Genomic DNA, 10,767 nt, shown 5'->3' on the forward strand with positions numbered 1-10,767 from the left:
ATAGCTGTTCCAGGATTTAGATTATTTTCGTTACATCATTAATTAATTCTTTCTTTTCAATTGGCGTTTGAATACGGTGGCTGCCATCTTGAATTTTCGCCCAGCTGCCATCTTGAATTTTCGCCCAGCTGCACTCCATCACTTTGGGCGTTCGCAGTCGGCAACGCGAGAACACTGCGGGTCACTCGAGAACGGGGTTTCTAGTACGCCCCCGAAAGTGTCGGTCTCGCGATTTGGAGAAGGAAACGTTGCCAGATTTTTTTAGAGGTTTATTCCCACTTTACTTCATTCAATAGATGTCAGCCGGTCAATAAAAATAATTCCATTCTCCTTCACAAACGCTTTGATAGAAAAATAAGGAAAAGGACACGTTCGATGAATTATTTGGAAATTATAGGCATAAACGTCTTTGGAGATGACATACATTATGACTGACATAAATAAGCGGAATGAAAGAAAAGATTCAAAGGGTTTAATTTCACTTAACGAGGTTCGAACCAAATAGAAGCTACACAATTTTACAATAGTTTAACCAAAGTATATCCTGTGGTATTTAAGTTTCATTTTTTCCAAGTTGGCTATACACATTTTTATCTTTACATCAGAACAAGATTCTTCTTTAAGATTCCTTTTCATGGACCTTCTATACTCAACAGATGGGTGCATGCTTAAACCCACCTCATTTTATTGGACTTGACATGATCACGAAAGGTGTGTGGGTGAACCTCGTCCTCGAGCTAAAAACGGCTGCGGTGGGCGTCTATTAATACGCGAGAAATCCACAGAGGATCTTGTGTCTTAACTGGTGACTAATGAATCAGACGCGGGGTCTCGATGCAAGGCCCACCTGTCTGCACGTAATTCCAGCCGTCTTTCCTGCTGGGCACTTCGGATGCGGTTTCACAGTGCATTTGATTGGCCATGCGTTTGGCGGGAAGACACGTTCACGTGGCCTTTCGCAAAATGATCTAACGATTCTTCAATTTCACTTTTGTTTTCGTGGAAAAGTGGTTTGCATCAACTCTCTGCCTTCGCGTGTCTTCGATTTCAGTGCCGCGGACTTCCGTGGTCTTCCATCCAACTCTTCATAATTATTTCTTCCTTATAGTTAATAGATTTGAGGTTGGACTGCGGAACTGAACGATTTTTTTAACCCTCCCCCATCCAACAATCCACAAGGTATCTCCACCCACCCGCCCACCCCAAAACTGTATATTACAAATCAATGAACCTATCAACGCAGTACCCAAGATCACGCCTCGAAAATGCCGTATAAATTGTTATTAATAGATTCACAAGATTCACGGTATTTCAGTTTCATAGCTTGTGCAAATGAACGCGTTAATACACTGTCCCTATACCTCCATCATACCATAGAGAAAGGACACATACGTGTTTAAAGTAATAAAAAAAAGCCGCCTAAAATATGCGTTATCAAGGATATTACGACATCTTGCCTTTTTGTTGGGGGGCGGGCGGATGGGGGTTCCTTTTTCTTAGTCATGTTTTATTTGTATAAGAAATTTAAAAAAAATATTGCTGACAGTAAATTCCATATTTTTACAAGACAGAAAATTCATCTTTTTAAAAATAAATCAGTCAGGAAGAAAAATGATCCAAAATTACATGACGGTTACGCAAGCTTGCAGACTATAATTATGAGGTTTAATCATTCACGTTTACTTCCGGTCCATTGTGTTCGTCTTTCAATACCTGGAAAACCGAATTATTAGACAAGGTGAATTATCGGTCGTCACAGAGACTCATGCGTTAACTATTCATGAAATTATCGCTTGTAATTTTCACCAAAATCAGAGCCTTTTAGGCAGATTAATTTCTTTTCGAAATTAATGTCGTACAGAAAGGCCTAAAAGCTTGAACCTCATGCCCGCACCAAAAATCCAGAATATGACCAGCAGTGTTTTTGTTCTATTTTACCTAATTGATAAGTTGTATTTGTATTGCAATACGCACTGCTCATCTATTTTATGTTTACATCACAATGTGGCACAGTCAGTGGTTATACTTAATCAGTCCATCACTAATCTTAATCGATCGCTAAAACGTAAACATACTTTTAAGAGTCGACGGAGTAGTAATCTACAAATTATCAGTCAAAGTAAACCAAGTTCGTTGGAAGAATATTGAACCTAAACATGTCATAAATCACAATTTTGGACCACAAAAAAACCGAAGTCCAAAGTCTGTTGTTGCAACAGAGGTTTCTCGAGGATTACTACACCATGACAAACCAAGTTCAACAACCCCCAAATCGACAGGCTATTAGTATTACCATGGTATTACACACGATGACAGTGCCGTGAATCACGGGAAAACCTGAGCGTTTACACCTGATTAGTAATGATCTACGAATGCACAACGCACCCCTCTCCAGGAAAAATGATATCGCCCGTTTACCTTGGCTAGTAATGAATATTAATTAAAGTTCAGTGTGGGATGTGTGCGTGTAGGAGTGAGTAAGCCACGCCTACTCATGCATATCGTAAGAAGGACTTCCGAGAAACCGCTGTGTGAGTAATCGTATTGGAGCGACAACGCTGCATGACTAGTGCCCGCGCTGCTTGGGCCTATCGCCTCCGCTTGATTTTCGTTACTGTGAGCAAAGTCAAGGAGAAACGGGTCGAATCACCAACTATGGCCCTCATAAAGGGGTCAGGGCCAGGGCTATAACTGCTGTGATTTGACCGGATGGCCAAAAGCAATAAAGGCCATTTCCTTTTTTAATTTTTACTTTTAGGGCGGCCATTAAAAATCTGACGAGATTTTTTTTCTTACGATCTTTCAGTGCAAAATCTACACATCTGCTTTTGGGTGTTTTCAAACCCCGATTTCCTTAATAAAGGATAATGAAAAAGATCAAAATTAATATCTAAACAAAACCCCGAACTTATGATAAAAGTGATATATAATATGAAGTAAATGAAATCGAAACATGCTGGTGTAAATATTCATATCGCACAATTTGCATATTCACGAAACTTACCCTTCCTATTTCTCGGTCGAAGTCGACGTACTCTCTCGTTGGTAACCGCTCCGTCTTGCCGTTTTCATTGTGGTTATTTGAGGGGAAAAACTGAAGGTGGAGATTTGTACCAGTCGAGGAGAAGGCCTGACGAGTAAAGAAACCAAAAATCAACATTTTGAATATTCAAACAATAAAATATTAAAAACAGGATCTTTTGAATTTCGCCCCAAAGTAGCCTATACTGCATTATTAAACAAAAGCTAACGTGGATTAAAGATCGCATTCTGGGACTAAACACCAGTGAAATGATTGTTTTGTTTTGATTTGTTTTCAAAATGATATTGTTATAATCAAAAGCATTGCTTCTTGGCACTGGTTTGATAGAATTAGGCCTAGATAGAATCAGAACACGACAAGGAAACTGGTCTGAAAAGGTACGTGGACAATTTGGGGGAAACCCAGAATCGGTTAAACATTTAATGTAATTTAGTACACAAAGCGCCATTTATAATCATATAAGAATCGCGAACCAAAGAAGCAACGAGTACAAAGGTTTGCGGTAGTATTACCGGTGCATATATTATAGTTCGCGAACTTTTAGAAAACACGCAACAACCTATACATGTACGGATACACGGAACTATAGACTGTACGAAAAAACATATGTAAAAACTTGTTTTTGTCTTCAAGTATTCCGTTGATAAAGCGTGTCCGAAAAGAAACATCTGGCACTTAATCCTACCAAAAGTACACACACTAAAAGTCAGGTTCATGACAAGTACCAACAGACCACTAGAGAGGGTCCATCGTTGCATTAGTTGGACTAATATCCCATCACATGCTTCAGGATATGAATAATAGAATTTGAGATGTAGTTCTAAGTTTTTTGGTGATGATTCGTTGATTTTCTTTTGCAGATGTTGTTCCTTTTTTTCAGTTGCGGTCTCAATTACAGACACCGACTTTTTAACATAATATTCGGGGAAAAGGGACGGCCCGCGAAGAGAAATAATACAGGGTCCATTACAGGATGGGGGAGTACCGCTACATTTGATATTTCCTTCGATAAAACACTACACCACCGCTACTCCATTTTGATTGACACATTTTGAAGGAAACTTGTATTAGAGGGGAACAAACTGGCACAAAATGCAGCCACGTGATGAAACAGTGGCACTAAACAAGCGTGGACTTGTTAAAGTGGTCAAATCGGCCGAGTGAAATTTTGACAACAAGAAACCTCTTTGTTGGCGCACAAAACCTGATTGATTTGCAACAATAAACACCCCTTGAAGTCGACTGGAGGCCTTCACCCTACCGAGGGGTTAAAACACTGTCCTTGGCAATGTGTGCAGTGGGTGATTAAATATAACCTCCAATCGCTGCGTTGAAGCTTTACAATTACATTTTGTGTATTTTTAATAGGACAGCTGGTATTGGCACGGACTGCCGCAATTGCGAGCAGGGGCCAGAAATAGTGTGCAGCAATCTGCGCGAGGCGAGGCTTAAGAGGAACACGAAAACTAGGTCCATTAAAAGAAGTCCTTCTCTTGTATACAACAGTCAATCAACCAAATTTAGAAAGGCGGTTTAAAATGAAGTCATGAAAATGGTACACGTTCATCTGTAAAATGTACAACAGCGAAGTATTCGGCATTGCCTTTCTGTCTGTTTTCTGCTAGAGTTTCGGGCTAGGGTGCTGGCACACTTTTGTCAACCATTTCAAAATTTGAACAGAATGAAGTGTCCTGACGATTCTTTGTTTTTAACCACACAAAATATAACCAGTACTTAAAAGTATACGTCGAAAAAAAACTAACTTAAAATTGGGACCAAGAAATATTTGCATTTTGTTAAAGAAAATACTTGTATGTCTTCGAGACATTTTGACGACCACCATAAACGACCACCAAAGTGGCCTAATGACCAAGTATACCAAAATAAAACATGATGCATAAAATATATAAAAACAAACTTATCAACATATTCACGATTTCACATAGACTTTGTGCACAACAACTGAAGTGGCCTTAGGAAAGTGTATACGTTCTTTCCAAGAGTTTAAATGAAATATGATAACATAAGAAACAAATATGTACTGTACAAAATAAAGATATGTAGAATGAAGTTGAAGATTTTGAAACATGTGGCTTACGAGTTCAGCGTGGCCCTCGCGGCATCCGGCCTGGAAACGGACCTGCCGCTCCTCGTGCGACCGGTCCCTGAACCCCGTGTACTTGATCTGCAAAGGGAAGTATTATTGAGATATCACAAACTGGAAGGAAACGCTTCATAATTAACTTGTTACAACAACATCAGTGTTGGGCTGACAACCGTGTTTAAACCACTTGCGAATCAAAATTGCTCGTTTAAATATTCATTAATATTTTCCTTGGTATTCAGTACATGATTCACTTCAGTGCGTGTGCCGTCAAACTCAGAAATATAAACTCAAAAACCCTGCGGTTTATATTGATTTTATATCTGAAAATGAAAAATGTTGATTTTGCAAAGATCCCCTGTAGTATACGTTTCGAAAAGAATGTTGCAGCCTGACGCCACTTTTTTCTTCATAATGTCATCTCAATGAAAGTAGTCAGTCATTGCAAAAATGATTAAGACATGAATATGGGACTGAGAAACATTTCCAATTTTGTTAGAAAACATAAGATTTTCTTGACTCTCCATAAACTCTGTACACAACCGCTGAACGAAGTGACGTTATTAGGTTGCAACATTCTTTCCAACGTTTCTTTGTGTGTGTGTGTGTCTAATTAGTTATAAATCAAGTGAATGATCTATCTACATATTATTATCTACATCTGAGTTAATACTGGACAGGACTCGTCCAGCATATGTCCAGACAACAATTAGTTAAATCAATTCAACACTCGCTTTATATATGGGTTAAGATACAACACATCGAGTCTTAATTCCTTTTGGAGTGGGGCAAAAAAAATATTTTACTAGATACAACTACAAGATTGAACTACGTCTTGGGAATTTCTTTCTTCGTACCATGTTCGTACTTGTGGAATGGCCATGCCATAAACCGGCCTTTACGAATAGCATTACGCAATCGTTTTTGTGCCATCACAAAAGTGAAAGAAATACAACCAAGCACGTGCATTATTACGACACTTCAAATACTTCATGGTTCATGTTGCATGCGCAAGCATGTATCGCATTTGACGCGCCACGATACACGATGTAGTTATACTACATAGTGCGAAATGTGTGTTCAGTACCGATATACAATATCACACGTTGAACTGGTCGTTGTAATTGGTTGACCCTAAATATAAAGACCCAGTCTTTGCGGTTAATATCCCCACTTCCGGGGTTACCCCGATAATAAACCGACTCCCCAGGCCAGGAAGGATCAACTTTTTCTCTCTCGCAATGAACAAGAAATAACCCTTACCTCTGACTCACGTCCAAGTTTTCTGAACAGTTCATCGTTCTCGAACTTAGCTCTCTGATCGGGAACAACTTTCGGCATGTTGACTGTTTTGTTGTGGTTATATTCCAATGTGCAAAGAAAAAAAGCAATCAAACTTTGAAGCCAGTAGTTGTGTGTGTATATTCCAATAGTAAACACGCAGTGCTAAAACGCCGTGTTGATATCACCATTCCGCGGTCACAAAATGACAATACACAGAAACCAGCGCTCTCTATGTGTGCATGCTGCGTCACTCAAGAGAGGCTACGTGTGACGTAGCACGGGCCATTCATGCATACGACCGGAAATATCTAATGAGCTCCGCCCATAATCGGCGCAGCCATTGGTCAGTTGGCCGCGACGTCATTTCCTCGACGTACCATTCCAGTTAATGCGTGGGGGTGGCGGTGGTAGGATCGGAGGGACAAACACTAACAGGAAATTCTCGGAATCGCATAGGAGGCAATGGAAGCGCGTAGGCGTTTTTCTCGGTTTCCGATACGCCGTGTTAATGTCATCATGTTTAATTTCTAAAGCCCAGCTGTGTACAAACATGAACTTTCACACAATTAAATATTTTCCTAGCGGTATTTTCAGGACCAAATACATGTATCAAATGAAAATCCACCCACTAACTTCTGAAAACTTGGTGTTGCTGGCAAAACGACGCAAATATTTTGAACAAAATATAAATGTCGACTGTATAATTTAAAGGCTATTACTGACACTCGGTGAACTGTACTAAAGCTTTTATATCGCAATCCCAACTCTGCAGTTTCCTGATTCATTTTCACTTTTAGCTTTTATTTGTTATTTTGGTGTCTGCAATCCTCAGAAATAAGGGGGAGCTAGTATTCAATCAATCGTGGGCGCGCGTCAATCGGTGGCGCGCGGACAGGGGGGGACAAGTCCTTCCTCCAATTTTTAAGGTGGGAATATCATATTGTTGGTCTCCCCCACTTGTTTCGTCCCCGAATAAAAATTGTAGCCCCAGGTGATTCTATAGCTCAGAATAGCTGATCCAATGACTCCAAACTCGAAAATGTTTCGATGATCTGTTGATATTTAGAATTCAAAATGTTTCGGGGCACGGCTTAAGTGGGCCCCGAACCCAACGCCGTCAGGGCTTCACGCTTTGCGCTCGCGTTAGTTCTGATCAAGGTACATCCCCCCCCCCACTTTTGAGAAGCGATTGACGCCCTTGCAATCAATGACTGACCTTCAATGAAACCACTTTTAAATTCTAAGATAGGGTTCCCAGATATTTCCCTGTGAAATTTCCAAAATTCCATGAAAATATATTTCCACTTTATATCTTTAACGAGGTTGCTGTAAGTCAAGATGTAGTTGCAGCTAGCACGCTGTAAACAGTTGTAATTGTCTGGAGAGGCCACTAATTAATAGTCACACAGCATAAACACTAAAAAGTCACAAATACTGAAATTTGTATCCTTGTGGAGACATTTCTTTGTTCTCGTGTACTAAAGTTTTCGAGTTTGAAAGTACAGTTTCAAAATGCTCTTATTTTAACCAGAATTAATTTCCTTGGCTGAAATTCGGACTAAATATCCCTTTTCTAAAACTCTATTATTTGCGATAAATAAACATACCTTGGAAGTTCCTAGTCTTTGAGTAAAATCCATATTTCGTGAAAACCTTGTGGAGACGTATATTCATCTATAGAAATTGGCTTTGCCCTGCGAGGACGTATACAATCTTGTGTTCCCTATTGTGTGCATGTCTCCAGAGGGCACGGTGTATCAGATCACTATAGCATGCAAGTCAGTCAATCAATGAACACAACTTGGACACGTGGCACAAGACGCACATACGCCAAACTGGCAAAAACCTTTCCATTCTGGGTCACTGTTAAATTCCCCGAGTTTTCCCTGTTTTTTCCCAAGTCCCTAAGTTTTTCCTGACTGGAAAATTGCACACTCACTTTCAAGGTTTCCCTAATTACCAGAGTTGCTGTGAACTCGGTACTTCCTTACTTGGTACTTGGTAGTTATCCTCCTGAATACTTCACGTGGAAGTCTAACAAGGAGGCCCTGGGAAGTTGTTGGCCTTGGGAAGTGGAACTAAATTAAATCCTTAAAGGTGTTTTTCCTGACTGGAAAATTGCACAAATTGAACCCTGCTAACAGCAGACATTTGAACTACAGTGAGAGATTGAAATTAAGATCATCGCAATGATTCATTGCAATTTTTGACAGTGCTTTAATGTGTAAAATAGGCATTAGATAAATCTAAATTTAATTTTAAAAAATGTAGTAGAGTTGAGTTTCAAACGGGCAACTGTCAGACATATGTCCAATGAACATGACAAGTAAAAGATGGGAAACATAAACGAGTCAAGATTGGAAATGTATAAAGAAGTCATCACTGCACATTGGCAATTAAAACCAATGCCTCCTCAAAAACAAACAAACAAACACCCCAACAAATAACAAACAAGCAAAACCAAAACAAAAGCAAAAGTGCTGTAAAAAAAAATGAAACAGATAACGTTTTATCTCAACCTTTATATACCTGTACCGTAAAAAAAACTCTTTCACTAGTAACTTACACTAATTAGACATTTTCTTTTTCATTATTTGATAAAATATTGAATGACAATATAGTACTGAAAAACACACATTATATTTGATGGCAATAAAAATGAGGCTTCAGACACCTAAAGAAAGTCTTTGCACTGGATACCCATCCACAGGTACGGGTACCCCACACCACACGTGTACTGTGCAACAGAAAGAAATACACTCAACCGAAAAAGAAAGCCCCCCCCCCCCTTCCAATACTTTTTTGTGTAACTCAAAAACTACTGAGCACATCTTGCTCAAATAATGACTAATAAGCACAGAAATTCCTTAACAATCCAGCCATACTCCTTATTTTGCCCAAAACGGTGATGATGTGTATGAATTTATGCAATTTTATGACAAATGATACCAAAAACAGTTGCACTTTTGTATACGTGCAAGTTGTGGTCTCGGTACCATTTGTCATAAAATTGCATAATTTGGTACACATCATCACAGTTTTTGGCCAAACAAAGAGTATGGCTGGGTTGCTAAGGAATTTCTGTACTGATCAGTCGCAATTTGAGAAAGATGTGCCCAGTAGTTTTTGAGTTAGACAAAAAAGTATTAAGGGGGGACTTTCTTTATTGGTTGGGTGTAGGACACTGATACCAACAGACAATGTAACGTTACCTTGTCTATGGTTAACAGCATCTGTGAAATAGCAAAATATAAAACGCTGCAAATCCCTAATACATGTAGATGTAACCCAAGGTTATTGACGTAAGGTTACATATCGCTACTACTCGAAGATTTTGATCATCTTTATTTTTTCGACTTAAAGTTACATTCCTGTGCAACAAAGTCTGCCAATTTTTTTTTTAAATTTGACTTGGGCGACTCTCAGTCGCCTGGACATGCTGAATCTGGGTTTATAAGCATTGAATAGCCATTGAATAGGCATTGAAGTTGGTGACATCACGTGAGAGTGGCCCAAGTGAAATTTACATCCTTTCACTTAATTGATTGTATTTCTGGATCTAGGGACCCACATGGAATGGGGTAAAAAGGAGTGGATTGAGAAATAGTCAGGCTTTAAATGTAATAATTTCTTTGAAAAAAACCCAAAACATTCTGAATGTTGCATTTTATGGGCACATTTTGTTTATTGGAGTTTCAATCTGACAAAAAAAAAGGATTCATTTTCTGAATTGCTATTTTCCCAGCAATACAAAAGCCTATCCACTTTTGAATGAGACATCGACTGAAAAAAAAGTTGGTCCATGTTAAGATATTGAATTATTACTTATTACAATTTCGAATTATTGACAATAATTCCGTTCTTGCAGGGAAGGCTGGTTCCCGACCCACAACTAGTATCGATAATGTATGGACTGGGGGCCAGTCTGCTCGCAAGAGAGGTCCTGTTTCAATTTTCATTTGCCATTTTCAAGGGTATTTTCGTGCCTTTTTGGTTTTTATGTTAATGCAAATTTCCATATTCATGAGCAAAAGTGTGACGTCATTTCGGGCAGAACCCTCAATGTTACAGCTTTATCACCGCAAGTAGCTGCCAAAATTCTGGATATTTTGCTGTTGTAAATTTTGGTTGTGTCAGTACATGGCAGTAAGCCAATGAGCAAACTTTTCTCATAAATGTTTTCAATGAGCAAATTTTTGGGTTCACAATTTGAACAGAAAACCCCTAAACTGAACAGTGTCTTCCTGAAATGACATCACAGCAACAGTGCCCTTCGTTGTCCGGCGGAAAAACATTGACAACTTTTAAATGATTAAAGTGCACTTTCGATTAAAAC

At 39.1% G+C, this 10,767-nt stretch overlaps 1 protein-coding gene across 2 annotated transcripts in view; it reads right to left on the reverse strand.

Moving 5' to 3' along the window:
* LOC119745368 (core-binding factor subunit beta-like) overlaps positions 1–6,672 on the reverse strand; it is a 31,391-nt gene extending 24,719 nt beyond the window's left edge. The window contains exons 1-3 of one of the 2 annotated variants that reach the window (XM_038221682.1): positions 6,411–6,672; positions 5,142–5,228; positions 3,005–3,130 (exon numbers count right to left, since the gene is read on the reverse strand). In XM_038221682.1, the coding sequence (XP_038077610.1) occupies positions 3,005–3,130; positions 5,142–5,228; positions 6,411–6,488 (291 nt within the window). In that variant the 5' untranslated portion in view covers positions 6,489–6,672. The remainder of the gene's footprint in view (positions 1–3,004; positions 3,131–5,141; positions 5,229–6,410) is intronic. The other variant, XM_038221690.1, reaches the window with a different exon arrangement.
* Between the last annotated feature and the right edge of the window lie 4,095 nt (positions 6,673–10,767).

The sequence above is a fragment of the Patiria miniata genome, unplaced genomic scaffold (genome assembly GCF_015706575.1).
Source record: "Patiria miniata isolate m_02_andy unplaced genomic scaffold, ASM1570657v1 HiC_scaffold_12, whole genome shotgun sequence".
NCBI classification, from domain to species: domain Eukaryota; kingdom Metazoa; phylum Echinodermata; class Asteroidea; order Valvatida; family Asterinidae; genus Patiria; species Patiria miniata.